Source organism: Camelus bactrianus, chromosome 19 (assembly GCF_048773025.1).
Source record: "Camelus bactrianus isolate YW-2024 breed Bactrian camel chromosome 19, ASM4877302v1, whole genome shotgun sequence".
NCBI classification, from domain to species: domain Eukaryota; kingdom Metazoa; phylum Chordata; class Mammalia; order Artiodactyla; family Camelidae; genus Camelus; species Camelus bactrianus.
Genome location: NC_133557.1, coordinates 10,147,357 through 10,165,545, shown reverse-complemented (window position 1 = coordinate 10,165,545; position 18,189 = coordinate 10,147,357). Strand labels below are relative to the sequence as shown.

Here is an 18,189-nt window from a genome sequence, read left to right as displayed (position 1 = left end):
GCCACTGGGGCAGAGCCCGGCAAGGTCTGGCCCTCTGAGGAGCTGGCCCTGGTCACAGACCTGCCCATTGCCCTTTTCCTCTGGAATCTGCAGGTTGGAGGGCAAGGCTCAGCAGGCTTTGAAGTGGAGGCAACAAGTCCTACTCCAGAATGTTGCCTCTCACCCTCCGCACTAAATTATCAGAACTTTTGGATACCCTTGAGAGAGGAACACAGGTGGTCACATATTTGCCCATGGGTGAGTTATTTTCATCCTCCTCATGCGGCAGCACTAGTAAGAGCCCTCTGAGGTGATCCCCTTCATTTGCAGATGAGGAAAGTCCCAGACTTTGCCAGCATCCCAGACAGCAGAATGGACTAACCGCAAGCAAGCCAGTGACAGAGCTGGGGCGTGAAGCCCACACCTGCTGACTCTCAGTCCAGTGCTCTCCACAGCATGCGGCATTGATCAGCACCAGATGAGGGAGTGGAGGCAGCTTCAGGCAGAAAGGTGGAAGGAGTGGCTGCTTTGGACCATGGAGTACTTGGAGGCATAGACCCCAGAAGAAAGCAGAGTTTTAGGGAGGAGGTTGGCCCCAGAGACAAAGCCCCTCTTCCTTGTAGATTGCTACCCCAGTCCTTCCTGCCTATTACCTCAGCACAATGCAAAAGATGCTTTATCCAGAACTTTTGCATGAGCCTGGGAGAACTTGGTGTCTGTGGAGACCCAGTTACCCTGCCCAATCACCTGGTGTCTCAGGGCCTCCTTAGTTTTGCCAGACACTGAGGATGGGGATGAAGAGAGAAGGAACTGGCCTTCTTCCCTTCCCTCCTCACTTGTCAGCCATACTCATTGGTACTGTCTCTGGGCCCAGTGCTGACCTAGGCCTGGTGCACAGAGCTCGTGGTCAGGAGTGAGCAGCTCAGCAAACTGATGAGAGAGCCGAAGGAGACGTGGAGGGGGAGAGCAGAAGGCCTCCTCAAAGAACTATGAGATCAGTAGGAGAGAGCCCAGCAGAGGGACCAACATGAGCCAAGGTCCTGAGGCTGAAGAGAACGTGGCACGTGCGAGGTGAAGCAGCCTGGCCCTAGTCAAGGCTGAGGAAACCTGCAGGGTCTTATAGGCCATGGAGAAGGTTCTAAGACTCAAGCTGAACCTTGGTCTAATAATAAGAACAGAAATAATAGCTGGCATTTGCTTAAAGTCTACTATGTGTTACACATAGTTCTAAGAGCTTGCCATGTATTACTATTGAATTTTCACACTGTTCTTGTGAAATAAGTACATTTTTAATCCCCATTTTATAGAGAGGTCCAAAGCTAAACATCTTAGTCTAATTTTAAGACTCTTTTGGTACCTGCCTACTCTTTGCTCTGGTAGCCCAGCTTGGTGGAAAAATAGAAGTTAATTTGTCACCTTGGCCTCATCTAGATAGTACCACCATTTTACAAATTAGGAAACTGATACTTGGAGAGCAGCAGGACCTGGTCCAAGGCCCGAAGCAAGACCGGCAAGGCGTCCCACCAGCTCATGTTGCGTTCTTAGGCAGCCCTTGGTTTCAGAGTTGGAGGAGAGCAGCAGAGGAGAGAGGACCAGAACTAAGGCCAGCCAATGGGGGGAGGTAGAGGGAAAGGAAAAAGTTTTCCGGTAGAGCTGATTGAAGGGAAGGTTTTCCAAAAGAACTGCCCAAAGATGAAATGCTCCCCACAGGAGGGAAGGAGCCCCTTCTCACAAATGTTTAAGCAGAGAATGCCCTGGAGATGACTTAGAACTCCCAGGGGTATGGACCCGCTGGAGTGAAACAGACCTACTATGTGATCTGGACCTTCCAACGTTTTTTTTTTCCTTTCAGTTTTACTGAAATATATTTGACATACCGTACTGTATAAGTTTAAAGTTTACAATATAATGATTTGATCACATACATCATGAAGTGATTACCACAATAAGTTTAGTGAACATCCATCATCTCATTTAGACACACAATTAAACAGGAAAACAAATTTATTTCTTATGATAAGAACTCTAAGGATTTACTCTTAACAACTTTTTTATATAACATACAGCAGTGTTAACTATATTTATCATGTTCTACCTCATATGCCAAGTATTATAACTGGAAGTTTGTACATTTTGACCACCTTCTTCCTTCCCCTCCCCTCAGCCCCCCATCCCTGCCTCTGGTAACTACAAATCTGATCTCTTTTTCTATGAGTTTTTATTTGTTTGTTTATTTAGTTCCTGTTATACAACATGGTGATTCACTGTTTCTGTACATTTCATACTAATCACCCCAGTAAGTCTAGTTAAGATCTCTCACCGTACAAAGACATTACATAGTTATTGACTATATTCCCCACACTGTACATTTCATCCCCGAGACTCATTTATTTTGCAACTGGAAGTTTGTATCCCTATCTCCCTCATCTATTTCTTTCCTACCCCTTCCCCCTCCACTTTGTCATGCACCTGTTCTCTGTATCTATAATTTTGTTTATATTTTGTTCTGTTTGTTCATTTGTTTTGTTTTAGATTCTACATATTAGTGAAATCACATAATATTTGTCTTTGTCTGGCTTATTTCACTAAACATAATACCCTCTGGGTCCCTCCATGCCCTCCATGTTGTCACAAATGGCAAGATTTCATTCTTTTTTATGTCTGATATTTTGTTTATATATATGTATATATCACATTTTCTTAATCTATTCATCTGTAGATGGGTACTTAGGTTGCTTCCATATCTTGGCTATTGTAAATAGTGCTGCAGTGAAATAGGGGTGCATATATTTTTTCTAATTAGTGTTTTTGTTTTCTTCAGATAAATATCCAAGGAGAGATATTGCTGGATCATGTGGTAGTTCTGTTTTTAATTTTTTGAGGCATCTCCATACTGTTTTCCATAGTGGCTGCACCAATTTACATTCCCACCAACAGTACACGAGGGTTCCCTTTCCTCCACATCCTCACCCACACTTGATATTTGTTATCTTTTTGATAATAGGCATTCTGACAGATGTGAAATGACAGGTCATTGTGATTTTGGTGTGCATTTCTCTGATGGTTAACGATGTTGAGCATCTTTTTAGGTGCCTGTTGGCCATCTGTATGTCTTCCTTGGAAAAGTGTTTATTCAGATCCTTTGCCCATTTTTTAATTGGGTTTGTTTTTTGATGTTGAATTCTTTGTGTATTTGGATATTAACCCCTTGTCAGATATATCATTTGCAAATAATTTCTCCCATTCAGTAGGTGGCCTTTTAGTTTTGTTGACAGTTTCCTTCCCCATACGGAAGCTTTTTTGTTTGATGTAGTCCCATTTGTTTATTTTTGCTTTTGTTTCCCTTGCCTGCGGAGACATACCCAAAAAAATATTACAAAGATTGATGTCAAAGAGCGTACTGCCTGTGTTTTCTTCTAGGAGTTTTATGGTTTCAAGTCTTAAATATTTAAGTCCTTAATCTATTTTGAATTTATTTTTGTTCATAGTGAGAGTAGTCCAGTTTGATTCTTTTGCATGCAGCTGTCCAGTTTTTTCAGCACCGTTTGTTGAAGAGGCTGTCTTTTCCCTGTTGTATATTCTTGCCTCCTTTGTCATATATCAATTGCCCATATAAATGTGGGTCCATTTCTGTTCTCTCTGTTCTGTTCCATTGATCTATGTGTCTGTTTTTGTGCCAGTACTGTACTGTTTTGATTACTGTAGCTTTTTAGTATAGTTTGAAATCAGGGCGTGTGGCATCTCCAGCTTTGCTCATCTTTCTCAAGATTATTTTGGCTATGCAGGGTCTTTTGTGTTTCCATCCAAATTTTATAATTATTCTAGTTCTGTAAAAAATGCCATTGGTATTTTGATAGGGATTGCACTGAATCTGTAGATTGGTGCCCCACCTTTCTGAACGCCATCTGGGAAATGAGAACGTTAGGGGTAAGCTTGAGCATCACGTAAAGGTTGGATGAATATGTTGAAAGGTCACTTTTGGGTGTCTGACTGTTTCAAGGGTAAGCCTTGGGCCTTCTCACTCTGGACACTGGGAGAAGAATGAAAGGCCATCTACTCATGAAAGAATAGGGAGTTACCAATGATGAGATGCGGGGAGGCCTCAGAATTCTAGGACATGAAGGCATCTGAGCAGGTAGCAGCTGCCCAGGAGCCATTAAGTGTTTGGACTCTGGAGCCAGACTGCCTGAATTCAAATCCCTACCCTGCCGTTTATGAACTGCATGGCCTTGGGAGGTCACTTGACCTCTCCATGCCTGTTTTCTCTTCTGTACCATGGAGAGTAATGATAGCACTTACTTCGTGGGGTTATTATGAGGATTAAGTGAATTTGTCTACACCACGAAGCTCTTAGCACCATGCCTGCTACGTGGTAAGTGCTCAAATAAATATCAGCCATCACTCCACTGGAAGGAGCCACGAGCCCCTCAGTGAGCATCTGTGCCCCCAGCGAATGCTCTTCTCAGTTCTCTCTCTGCCTCCAAGACTAGTGCCCGCTTCTGAGCTGAGGAGGTGGGGAGCCCACGCTCGCACTGCTGGGCCCGATACGATAGCTTTCTCAATCCCCAGCGGAGGTGTTATCTCCTCTCGGCACAACCACTTCCTTTTCTGAGAAATGAGCACATCTGTCAGGCTGCGCTTCTTAGAACTAATGGTGGGGGAGGAGGCGGAGGAGGAGAGGCTGGCAGCTGATGGGGGCAGTTAGAGAAAGATTAACACGAAGTTTGCAGTGAGGATGCCTCCAAATACTCCCTAAAGCCCAGATGGCCTGGGCCCTTCATGACACCCTCTTCAGCCAGTTAACACCGAGGTCACCTCGCTTTACCAAGTCTTCCCTTCCCCGGTCTCACCACTAGTGCAGGAGAAGCCGGGGCTCAGAGGCAGAGAGGTTGCCCTACCACCCACAGCCAGGCTGGCTAGGCTGAGGCGTTGGCCCCGGGACAGTCTGGCCCCCCATCCCTTTGCCCCTGCCTCACTGAGTGGCCTCTCTGGGCTGCCCACATTCCAGGCCCACATTCCCCGGGGTAGAGGAGAGAGGAGTGTTCCTCTCACATTGCCCAGGCCAACAGCTCCCCCGGGAAAGCCAAGGGAAGTGGATTCCAACCACAAACCTCACTTCTTCCGAGTCTCCGCCTACAACTCCCTGCCAAGAGGGTGATAAGGTCTCTTCATTTGCCCCCTCCCCATGCCCCTTCCTGCCATCTCCTTGGGATCTCCTAGTAAGGCCTCATTTGTCTACTCAGCAGGCATTTACCAGCCCCTCCCTCAGGGAAACTGAGGCTGGGAGCAGAAAGGGACTCTGGCCTGCCCGTGCCGGGCTGTGACGAGGCCAGGTGAGATACATTCCTGATGTCCCTGGCACTTTCCCCGGGCTGCTCGGAGCCCCTTCCTCTTCTCCACCTACCTCTTTCCCGAAATAACCAAGCAGGAAGGAAGCGGTGGGCCTGGGCCCTCCCGAGTCACCCTAGAGGAAGGAAGGGCCGTCTGGCAGAGGTACTTGTTCCCCACTGAAGCCAGGACGGAAGGGTTTCACTTTCTCTCCTGGAGTGCGTCACATCCTTTTCCTGTGGCACCCAGTTCCCCTCTGCTGGCTGGGGGCTAGAACTCATTCATTCAGCTGGTGGCCTCAGGCCACCTTCCTCCTTCTAGAGGGACTCAAGACTCTAGACCTGGCCCAGAAAATGAGCTGGCTTCCCCACTTACTCATTTGGGGCAGGTCTCTCGTGTCTCTGAGCCTCAGTTTACATAGGCTTAGAATGAGGACCTCTTTCAGGAACAGAAGTGCATGCACTTGGCCCGTGATGGAGTCTCGAGAAGAACTGCCCTTTTGAAAGTGAGCAGAATGCTGTGTCGAGGTTAGGAGCAAAGGCACTGGAGTCGGATTGTTGGTGCAGGCAGCCCAGCCAGGCCACCAAGTGTGTGACCTTGGCCAAGCCACAAATCATCTGTGGGCCTTTGGTCTGTCAGCTGTATGATGGGTTAACAGTAGTACCCACTGACCGACAGGCTGTAGAGATGGTCAGATGAACGAATCCACAGAAAGGACCACAAAGAGTGTCTCAAAAGGTAAGTACTCAGGAAATGTCATCTGTTGCTGCCGCAGCCACTGCAGAGGCTAGTTCTCTGTGGGTGGAGATAGCTCGGACAGAGGTGGCAGGGTCAGACAGCAGAATGAGCATGAGGCCAGAACTCAGACAAATCCCAGTCCCACCACTTCCGAGACAGATTGTGGGTGGACGCGGAAGCCTCCATTTTCACATCTGTAGGATGAGGCTGTGATAAATGTTCTGAGGATTAAATGAAAGTAGTCATTCATTTGTTCCTCTCAAAGAGATTCACTTAGAATGGCACCTGGCATGGGTACAACACTCAGGTGTGGGATAAAGGTCAGTTGCTAGAATAAGTTATTTTATTGTTATTTAACAAGCAAGGACACTTATGGGCTACAGAAGTAAAGTAACCTTCTCAGAGTCACACTGCTAGGAAGAAGCGTGGAGACGGGGGAGGCCAGAGAGGAGAAGGGTGGGAATTGGAGGACTGTACTTCAGCCCCTGGCAGGGCAGGTGGTCCCCTGGCACTCGGGCCACTGCCCCAGGGGCATCGTTGTGCCAGCCTATTTTCTGACTTCTCTAGGGTTTCAAGTGGCTGCAGGGTGACCTGCATTGTTCAGTTGGCTGTCTCTGGGCAGAGATCTAGCCGAAGTCAATCTTCCTGTCTGGATGGGCCCCTGGCTTCTGATGTGGGTCAGTCTTGGTCCCTATCTGCTTTGAGCCCTCAGACTGATGGGGGGACTGACACACAGAGGGCCTCAACCTAGGGATGCCCTGCCTCTCCTTCAGGCCTCAGGGCCTTTGCACTTGTTGCTCCTGCTGGAACATGCTCTTTTTAACCCAAGATTTTTGATCATTCCTCAGCCACTGCCACCTTTTCATTCAGGTCTCAGCTCAAACCTCATTTCCCCAGAGAGGCTTTCTCTGACCACTTCACCTCCATCAGTGCCCCAGTATTCTTTATCACCTGCTCAGGACATACTGTCTTCAAAACCCCATCTTCCCTGAAATTGTCTTGCTTCTTATTCTCTCTGCTTCCCACTAGGACAGTGTTTCTCAACCTTTTTTTCCTTATCGCCACCCCTCCACTAAGGAGTCCTTTTTTTTTTTTTTTTAGATATTTTTGTCTCAGTTGCCCTGCCATGACTTTGAATGCTGCAGCTGTGCCGTGTATCTTTCTGTGCTGTGCCCCCGCCACCCCCCATGGAGAATGCGTGGCCTAGAATACGAGCTCCGTGAAAGCAGGGACTTTGTCTTGTTCACTCCTGTGTCTCTAGTGCATAGTAGGCGCTCAGTAGTTACGGCGTGAGTGAAGGTTCAAAGAGGAAAGTCCTGGAAGCATAAAGGAGACAGACATTCATCCTGGAGTCAAGGGAGGGATGAGTAGGGAGGTCTTGGAAGACAGGACTCCATAGTGGAGTCATATGAGCTGAGTAGGGTTGCTGACTGAGGAGGGCAGATGTGGGGAGGGTGACCAGTTAGAGGACACAGTGCTGGCGGAGACGCAGTGGCATGAGGCTCTCTGGGGGGTGGGGGTGGGGCCATTCCATGAGTGTGGCCAGCATTGTTAGAGGAAGGACCTTGAAAGTAGTCCGGCCTTAGCTTCTCCTGGGGACCCTGGTTCTTGTCCCACCACTCAGAAGGGCCCCAATGCCAAGTCAGGAGCCCCCAATACCTAGTCCAAGCTCTGCCGCAAACTGGCTGTTTGAAACTGTAAAGTGGGTGGGTAGGTTGGCCTTGCTGACTTGGGGGTCTGCCTGCCTAGGAGTCCGTGGTTCTCCCATGGAGCTCATTAGCCACTGCCTGCCCCCAGTGGCCCTGAAACTGCCCCCCGTGGATTCCCCATGGTAGTGGTCACAGCTCCAGAGAGAAACTTGGCCCACTGTGCTCTAATCCAAGCTGGGTATGCAGGTAGTCTCTTTGGCCTGGGTCTCCTGAAAGCCTCTGTGACATCAGAGACCTCCCTGCAGCCCACCCTTACATCTCACCCCCTGCCCACCGTGCCAGCCCTGGCTCAAAACAGTGAGAGCCCCTGAGCAGCAGTGGGGGCTTATCTCTGCTTTTCCAGACCAGGGCAGCTCTGCAATCCTGTTTATTTACCGAGAGCAGCCGCCCGCTGAGAAAATGGCTGTGTTTATTTCCAAGTGTGTCGTGTGAACCATGGGCTAAATATACCCACACCACTGCCTCCCCAGCACCCGCCCTGGAACAGCACGCCCCGTTTTGCTTATGCTCTCTCTGCAAAAGCAATCCCCGGAATCCATGGCCCTTCGAGATCCTCTCCCTCCTCCCTAGGAGAAGGAGCTTCTGAAATGGAGATGAAGGTTGTCCAACCGGGAATGCATGGGTGGGGGCTGGGCCAGTCAGAGCCTTGTCTCTGTGGCACCGACGTGAGAATGTTCCCTCCTCCCTGGAATGACTGTTCCTGGACAGTGAGTGCTTTGTGCCCTTGCAGGGACAGGGCCTGTTTACTCCAACACAGCCCCAGAGCCGAAAATTTCCTGTGGCTGCCAGCCCTCTCCTTCAGGAAAGTTCCCATCCAGGGAGCCAGGCCTCTCCCACTTTGGCTGCAACCCAGTGTCCCTGGTTTCTTGTGGGACATTTGGCCCCATGGGATAACCAGGGCCTCTGGCTGTTGCCTCCCTTCTCCCATGCTCCACAGCCCAGGACTCTCCCCCATCCCAGATCAGTCTTTTTTGTGACTTCACCTAGGCCTACTTCACTTGGGACCAGAAAAATTCAAATTTCTATAAGAATTTTATGGTCTGCCAACACCCATAGAGGCTAACCAAGGATGAAGGGGGAGAGACTGGGCAGCAACAAGGCCAAAGGGTGAGGACGCTGGCAGCTGCCACCACCGCTGCCCTTTTCTCCCCAGGCCCAAAGCTGCGTGTCCCCCAGCCTCCACACAGGGACACGTCCTGCTGTAGCAGCATTCCCTGTGGGGCCTGGCAGTCCTGGATTTTGATCCTGTCTCTGCCATCTGTTAGCTGGGTGACTCCAAGCAAGGTCTTTCCTACTCTAAATCTCAGTTGCCTCATCTGTGAAATGGGGCTCAGAGCTCTACATCTGGGGATTCTGATAAAGGCAAAATGGGGTGGCAGCACCCGGCACTCAGGAGACATGCAGACCTTCGTTCTGTTCATGTGTTTATTGAGCACTTGGTGCTACTCTGTGCCAGACACCGTTCTGGGTACTGGGTATGTAGGAACAAGACAAGGTCTCTGCCTCAGCAAGCCACGGCCACTGCAGGAGACAAATGAATACAAAGATCAAGTGTAGACTCTGCTTATGATAAGTGCCGAGAAGAAAAATAAAGCACGGTAAGGGGATAGGTAGAGAGAGATGGCGTGGGGGAACCATTTTAGACAAGGTGGCCAGGGAAGGTGTCTCTGAGGAGATGACATTTGAACAGAGTCAGGAGTGAAATGAGGGAGTAAGGCAGGTGCTGACCTGGGGTCAGGTGCTCCACACTCAAGGGCAGCAAGGTCTGAGCTCAGCAGATGTTCCAGGAACAGCAAAGGAGGCCAGTGCAACTGGAGTGGAATGTGCACTGGGGAGGGGCCAGGTCCCACTGGACCTCACTGGGCGTGGTTAAGACTTGATTCCCTGTGTGATGGGGAGTCTTGGAGAGGGATATGGTCTGAATGGTGGGTCTTTCCCCACCTGCCTGCCTTCCCCTCCCGGTGCCTTCTCCTCAGCATGTGCTAAGCTCTGTGGTCACTCTGGCTCCTGCATCACTGCTCCCTCCCTAATGGCTTCATAAATGTTGAGAATTCTTGGAGTCAGGTTGGCAGCTCTGTGCACCTGGCCCTCTGCTAGGCACCAGGGATATGAACAGAAATGATGCTGGCTTTCTAAGTGGGAGGGGAAGCTGTTGGTGAGCCGTGATCTGATCTGTGTTTCTAAACATCTCTGCGTGGAGCATGGACTGAGGGGATGTTGTCATGACTAGACTTGGGCCAAGCAGTTATTACAGTGAGCAAACTGGCTGTGTGGGCCGTGGGGCCAACTGGAAATGGCAGGCGCTGTCGGGGGCGGCCACTCCTCAGCCAGTTGGGCCCAGGTGGAGGTGTGGGCCCATGGTGTGAGCTCCAGAACCAGCCAGTGATCTGTTCCCTCCCTGGACACAAAACACACTGATTTCTAGGTGCCAGACACCAGGTTTGGATTCTGGTTCTACCACAAATCTGGCTCACCCGACCAAGTCCTTCTGCGCTCAGTGGCCCAGCTTCCTGGCCTGTCAATGAGGAGAAACAGCATTGCACTGCAGCATTGTTGAGCGGATTAAAGGACAGATGGGGTGCAAAGCTCACTCATTAAAGGGTATTCCAAGCTCCCTCTCCCTGCCCCGCAGGCTGGCTCCACCCTAGGCTGGGTAAATTTAACCCGCAGCCCCTCCTTCCCCACATCATGTGCTTCCCTCCTGACTGGCTTCAGGGCAGAGGGCTGGTGCTCACCTCCTTGTGGGACCAAGGTCAAGCCCCCTGGGGTGGGGAACCGGCTGAGGCCTCATAGACCCCATCCCTGTCCTGCATCGTTGTTACCATCTCCACTCTGCCCTGCTCTGCCCTTGAATCACTCTGGGAATCTCACCCTGTCACCTTTCTCTGCCTGCCTCCCTCTGTTGCTGCAGTGGGAAGGCTGAGGCCCGCTGGTTCTGCACTACCCTCAGCCTCAACTCCGAGCTCCTCTGTGGCTTCCAGACCACGTGTGGTCCAGCTATCTCTCAGCCCTACACCCCTCTCCCCTCCTCTCTTGGCCTCCTGTCAGTTCCTTGACTCTGCCCATTGCTTTCCCACCTCCTGAAGTACCACTTCCCAGATGTCTGACCTTGGACAAAACTCTTTCCCACTTCCCACCTGTTTTCTCCATAATAAAATTGATTGGTTATCCCCAACTGAAGGTCAGGAAGGAGGGCAGCCCTTAACCCTCATCTGGCTCAGAGTGGGCATGGACAGCTACCGTTTTCTCAGGTCACCAGGGCCATTGCCTGCCGCTGGCCCTTCTCTGTCCCACCCACCCACATTACTGTGAGGACTCAAACAGCATGTGCCCTTCTCTTCTGTCTCCCTGCAGGACACTTTTGTGGAACTCTATGGGAACAACGCAGCAGCCGAGAGCCGGAAGGGCCAGGAGCGCTTCAACCGCTGGTTCCTGACAGGCATGACTGTGGCTGGTGTGGTTCTGCTGGGCTCGCTTTTCAGTCGGAAATGACCAGACACTGACCACCCACTCACAGTCCCACACCCCCATCCTGCCTCCACCGCGTCCCTCTGTCCAGCCACCATTGCCACCAGGAGAACCACTACATGCAGCCCATGGCCACCCACCCATCACAGGGTTGGGCCTAGACGTGGTCCCCGCAGTTAGTTTTCTAGAATCTACCATGCTTCTGTGAGAGCCGCCTTCCCCAACACCTCAGTTCTCCTGGCCTCGAAACCCACAAAGTTTCCCCAAAATCTGCCCCATGAAAGCTAACAGGTAGTGGGGAGGGTTGTGGCTGGGGGCTAGAGTGCCCTGCCTGGTTGGTGGAACCCTCTTCCCCCTTAGCCTACCCAAGAACGCTTTCCTGCCAGGGAGCTGGAAAGTTTTCTGACCCTTTTCCCTAGAAAGAGAGACTAGATTGCCTTCGTTTTGATGTTTGTGGCCTCAGAATTGATCATTTCCTATCTCCTCCTCCTCCCGGACCTGGGCTCCCTTTCCTTTCATCCCCACCGTCCAAGAGCCACTTAGGGGCCACTTCTGACTAATTAGGGATTCAGGCTGCTTGGGATAAAGAAACAAGGACCAGGACCCCCTCCCCACCTCTGGCCTGGCCCAAGTCCCTACCCCCAATCTCAATGTCTTCTAGAGGCCTCTGACTAGTGGCCAGCCCAGCGGGATGGAGGGGGCTATGGCCGCAGGAAGCACCCCATGCCAAAGCTTGGGTAGCCCTTGCAGTGTAGCACTACCCCAGTTCCCTTCCCCTTCCCTGGCTCCCATGACCATGACTGAGGGACCAACTGGGCCCAAGACAGGTGCCCCAGAGCTGTTTATGGCCTCAGCTGCCTCACTTCTTGCAAGGAGATCAGCCTGTGGCATCTTTGCCTTAGGCTGCTGCCTGTGGGGTTCAGGAGCCTCAGCCCAGAGGTGAAGGGGAGCTACAGGGAGCAGCTGTGGGAGCCCTAGGGTCTTCCCTACCTCAGGCAGGAAGGGCAGGAAGGAGAGCCTTGTGTGTGGGGTGGAGGTAGGGCTGGCTGGAAGGGCCAGTCCTGCTGGGCCTGAAGAACTTGTGCCCCACCCCTGTTCAGCCTGGGCAGCTGGGCTGCCAAGGTCAGAGTGGCCTGGCCAGGAGCTCTTCAGGCCTCCCTCTCTCCTCTGCTCCACCCATGGCCTGTCTCATCCCTGGGGGTCCTGGCCTAGCCCTGGCCACCCCGGGCTCTCTGCTGTACATATTTGAGACTAGTTTTTATTCCTTGTGAAGATAATATTACTATTTTTGTTAAGCGTGTCTGTATTTATGTGTGAGGAGCTGCTGGCTTGCTGTGCGCGTGCACGTGGAGAGCTGCTGCCCGGAGATTGAACGGCCTGATGCTCCCTCCCCTGCCCTGGTCCGGGGAAGCCAGCCGGGGGTCCTGGCTCCTGAGGGACACCTGTCCCTCCCCCCAACCCCCACCCCACACTTGTTCCAGCTCTTTGAAATAGTCTGTGTGAAGGTGAAAGTGTTCAGTAATAAACTGTTAATTCAGTGAACAAAGGGCCTGGGCTCTTGTGTGCTCCGGGAGGACAGGGAAGGAGGGGCTGCTCGGCTGGCAGAGAGGCTGCAGGAGAGCCAGGTGCTGGTGCTGGCCCTGCTGCCTCCAGGGGAGGACATTGGACAAGTCCCTTCCTTCCTCTGGGCCTGAATTCCTCCACCTGTGCACTGGGCTTTTATTGAGACCTGCTGTGTGCTGGGCACTGGGGCTATTTGTCAACAGGACAACACAGCCTCTGCTGTCAGTAGCTGACATTTTAGTGGGAGAAACAGTCAAGTGGCCACTTGGGAAGTGTTTACTGACCCCTGCGCTGTGCAAGCACAGTCTGAGGCACAGGGGATTCTTCAGGGAGCAAAGCTCTTGCCTTTATGGAGCTTCCATTCTGGTCGAGGAGCGACAGCCACATGAATATCAGGATGGCTCTAGCTGTTGCAGGGCAAAGGTGGAAACAGGATGACCCCGAGGAAAGCATGGCAAGACATGAAAGGCTTAGCAGGGAAGGAGGAAAGAAGGGGTCATACTTGAAGTAACATCTTAAAGATAATCCCACAAGATCGGCTGATGGATTAGAGAGAGCTCTAGAGAAGAGGAACCAAGGGTGATTGGAGATTTCAGAAAAGTGGTATATCATTGTAATTACAAAATGAAGCACATTCTGAGGCCAGCACAACCCAAGGGCTTACAGTGAGTATATTTACTATGGAACCTGAGCTTGTCTGGGAATCAGGGAGGGCACCCTGGAGGAAGTAACATCAGAGCCAGGGCCTGAAGAGTCTGTAAGAGTTTTCCAAAAGAAGCGAGGAAGCAAAATAAAGAAGCAAGTGCACGAGATGAGCAAGAGTTTTCTTCAGGCTGAAGAAAAACTGGTAGGCCTGGAGGCTCCTGGGTTAATATGATGCCAGAGAGGTGGGGTCATGAGACTGAACTTGATCCTGAGGTCAGTGAGAGCCAGAGGAAGGCTGTCAGTCAGTCAGCTATATACCCCTTAGAGTCCCCAAAGCGCCCTCTGGCTGCTAGGTGAAGAAGGTTCTGGAGGGGGAGCAAAGTGGAGAAGCCGAGTTTTGGTTAATGCTCCAGTGTGAGGGTGGACAGGCTAGGTGTGTATCCTGAGTCACCATTCCTGGTCTTTGGGCAAATTACCTAGACTCTCTAATCCCTAGCTTTCCCATCTATGAAATGGATAGGATGGCAGTACCCATCTCAAGCGACTGTGGTCGAGATTGAATGAGATAACCCAGCCAAGCTTGGCGGGACTGGATGTTAAGGGGCGCGGCAGTGATAACACCGCCATCAAGCACTCCTGGAGGAAGCAGGAGGCGCTCCTCATGGAGTTCCACGTGGCTGTGGCCAGAGATCGGGGAGGGGTCTAGGAAAGGGAGCAGGGCTCCTGAGGCCTGCACTCCAGCTGACTGGGCGGGCCTGGAGGTGGGGCCTGCCTCGGAAGCTCCGTCCCGTCCCGTGCTTGACTGCCCCCTGGTGGCCGAGGGATGCCACCTGACAGACACTCCAACCCCAGGTGTCCTCGCACAGTGCCCACAATCTCAGTCTCCCGCCTGGCCAGTTTTTTGCTGTGTCCTCCAGACCCTGCCCTGCCCACCAGAAGGACATCGACACTTCCAATTATTGGGTACCGAGTTCAGAGCTTTCCATGACTCTCCTGGGGCTCAGGGTCACCACTCCCCTTAGTTTAAGACGAAAACATCCAGCCTCCTGCCAACCCTAGGTGAACGATAGGTCCCTGGCCCCCACCCCTTACTGTAGCCACTCAAGTCCCTTCCCCAGATGCTTGATATCCTTCCAGAAACGTCTTTTCACATACAGGCTAATACAAAAATATAAATACATTTTTATCCTTTTTAAAAATGCAAATAGTAACATAATCAGACACACACAGTGCCTTGCTTTTTCTACCAAAATAGTATCTCTTATAGAAGTTTCCATTTTCATACACGAATCCTCATGTACTCATCCTGCAGCCTCAGCAGTTAATTCAGGGCAGCTCCACTCTTTTTTCCAGCCATGTAATACTCCATGTTTTCTTTTTAACTAGACCTTGAATTCAGTGACTCCAACCTTAAACATGCCCTGACACTCACATAAAATATTTTGGAATTGCACAGTGAGAGAAAGCTGGAAGTGGTTTTGGACTGTCTTTGTGGGTCCTGGGGGAAAATTCATTCCATTTCCATGTATTTTTATGATGAGAGAAATGAAATACAACTAGAGAAGTATGAAGTATTAGCTTTGATTAAAATATCAAAATGCATTATTTAAAATTTATTTCTTAAGAAATTTGACCTTGCTCTGTGAATGTAACTCTTTTATTTGAGGTTTTAATCAAATGATCAGAATGGTTTACACAATCCCTGATAAAGATTTATTATCCATGATCTCAGATTCTTGGTAGTCAGCATCAACAGGACTTTGTAACCTCATGTAGGTGATAAAAGAAAATGTTAAACCATTCCAAAGTTCACAATTGAAATATTTTAATTTCATTTAAGTTTAATTTAAATATAACTATGCTCCAGTAGTTCTTCCCTTACTTTAATTGACAAATACAATGTTGTAATGAAGTGGATTTCAAATCCAAATGAACTTTTTCATTTTGGGTATTTTAAAATAATCCTGAGTTCCAGAACACAGGAAATGACCAAGAGCTTTCAAACCTTTTTTTTTTTTTTTTTTTAGAAAATCATTTAACTGTTATTAAAACTGAGCGAGGCTGTGAAGCACAAAGGAAGAAGGGGAAGAAAGGAAGGAGGCAGAAAAGCAAAGAAAGAAAGGAAAGGAATTCTAGGCCAATTTACTATGAAAATGCAAGCCAGAGTTCTAAGTATAATATTAATGAATGGAATTTCGCATCATATAAAAAGAATAAGACATCATGACCTAGTAGGGTTTATTTCAGGTAAACAAGATTGACTCAAAATAGGAAATCTTTCCATGTAATTCATTGTATTGAAACATTAACAAAGAAAATCCTTATGATATTTCAGTAGATCTCAAAATAGTATTTTGTAAATTCAACACCTATTTATGATTAAAAAAAATCTTTTAGTGAGCCAAGGGTTGAAAGTTAGCTTTCACTTTTTTATACCTGTCTGAATTCTGTAAACATCTAGGATAATGATTGTGTGCATTCCTTGTGCAATTTTTTAAAATTAACAAGTCATGCAGAAAAATCAGCAACTTATATCATGATCAAATTCATTACATACTATCCAGGTCTCCATTTTTCTATCTCCACCATCACAGCCTTCGTCATGAGGCAAAAATAACAGGAACTTTTTCTTACTATATAGAAAATAACAGAAATGAACATATATTGTCCCTACAAATTTATGTCTTCTTTGATTTTTAATAAATATCCTTGCACTAATGTTAGAATTCAGGGCATATGGAGTATTAATTCCCTCCTAAATTATTTAAAGCAGCCCATTTCAGTAGGTTCACACATGAATAATTAGCTTGAATAATTCCATGATAAAGAGCCTTGTGAATTCTTATGAGTTTAAGGGGTCTTACTACAAACTTCTAACAAGTCAGTCTTTTTTTTTTTTTTTTTCTTTTAACAAGTCAGTCTTAAAGTTTGAGAAAGTCAATCTTAAAACACTAAGGTACTGAGGAAATGGACATAAAGTAAGAAAACGGTTTTCTGAGAATAAAATGAAAAAACATGTAACATAATGTAGTGGCCTAGCCCGCTACAGTTGTTTGTCTTACTTTTTTTTTTTTTTTAATTTTTTAATTAAAAAAATTTCTTACAGAGGTGTTGGGGATTGAACCCAGGACCTTGTGCATGCTAAGCAAGCACTCTGCCACTGAGCTGTATCCACCCCTTGTCTTAGATGTTTTGCAAGGTTTGTAAATACGTTGCTGAGTGGGAAATGACCAGTGTTTGGATCAGGAAGGCTTGGCTTGAATTGCACTGATGTGGAAAACAGCTCCCCCAAACCCCTGACCCCTACAGCCACAAAGCAAAACAGGACAGAAAAAAAAAAAAAAAAAAAGAAAAACCTGTGCCCCATCCTATTGCATGGTAAAAATAATAACAATAAACAAAATTAAGAATAAGGGCCTTATTTGCAAACCGTTTACGTGGTGGAACATCCCCCAATAGCTGGTTGGCACATTAATCTCTCTTAGATTTTGTGCCAAGCTCTCTGGGCATCTGGAAAACTAACTTCTCTAGTGGCTCCACAGACTTTGTGGAGGGTCCTTGTGGATGGTGGGTGGCCCTCCCATGGTGGCCACATGCCATGCAGGTGACCACTGCAGTAGAGGTCCAGGAAAAAAGAGCCCAACTTTGTGCTTAGCTCATCCTGCTGGAGTAGTGCGGGCCAGAGGAGAGACAGGTTAACAGCAGGACTCTATTAGCAGACAGCTTGGGGTAGCTGAGGGCCCTGGGACAAGTGACTTAACCTGTCTGTGCCTCAATTTCTTCACCTGTAAAATGAAAATGATAATTATACCTACCTGATGGGTATATTGCAGATGTAATGCAAATTTTATGCTTGTAAAGTACTTAAGAAGGGTTTCTGGCACCATAAATATTATATAAATTTTATCAGGCTATGTTGTCAGACCTCCCACCCCTCACAACCAGTGCTTTAAGGACCCCTGAGGGGACTAGTCTGGAGCTCCAACTGTCCCAAGCTCTAGCCTTAGTATGGATATCCCTCAAACACAAAGCCTAAGTGTAAAGGATTCAAGTGTAAATAGTTTAAATGATAATCCCAGGGCAGTGGGGACAGTGAGTTTGGGAAAGACAGGAAGTCACTAGAAGGTGCAATGGTGAGTAACTTGCCACCTCAGGCAATGGGGCTCTTTCCCAGGGGATCCTTTGAAAGACCCATGGAACATTCTAGGGGCAAGAACACAGAGGTATTTATCCACTAACTCCCACGCCTCATTGCCTGAGGGCTGCAGCTAGCTTATTTCTCCTCAGCATTTGGCACCTCCTGCCTGCCCCATGCTTGGGCTAAGCATAAACCTAAGGTCAAGGAGACACAGTGCCTGTTCTAGTGAGAACTGTCCACCAAAGCTGCACACGACTTTCGAGGGTGGTCCAAAGGCACATGGCAGGAGCGCCAAGACATCTGCCACAACTTACAAGACTTTGTAGGAAACCAGTTGGATGGGTGGGAAATTCTGCCTGAGGCAGGAATGATTGGTAGTTCTCCACTTTCACTAATCCAAACAACACTCAAATAAACAACCTCACAGATCCATCATTTTGCACACGTGAGTGGTAGCCATAGGATATTTGCAGAAGCAGAATTGCTGGGCTGCTCCTCATTTTGACGGCCACACCCAAAACCAGCATCCTATGAAAATGTCTCCTGCACCCTTGCCAACATCTGTGTTAACATTCTTTGATCTTTGTCAATCTGGCCGATGAAAAAATAGTATCCCATACT

General features: G+C 48.8%; 1 protein-coding gene across 5 annotated transcripts in view; it reads left to right on the top strand.

Annotated features, from left to right (window-relative positions):
• The window catches only part of BCL2L1 (BCL2 like 1), a 46,210-nt gene extending 33,442 nt beyond the window's left edge, over positions 1-12,768 (top strand). For all 5 annotated transcript variants that reach the window (XM_010960897.3, XM_010960894.3, XM_074347092.1 and 2 more), the window contains exon 3: positions 11,109-12,768. In XM_010960897.3, the coding sequence (XP_010959199.1) occupies positions 11,109-11,246 (138 nt within the window). In that variant the 3' untranslated portion in view covers positions 11,247-12,768. The remainder of the gene's footprint in view (positions 1-11,108) is intronic.
• The last annotated feature ends 5,421 nt before the right edge of the window (positions 12,769-18,189 follow it).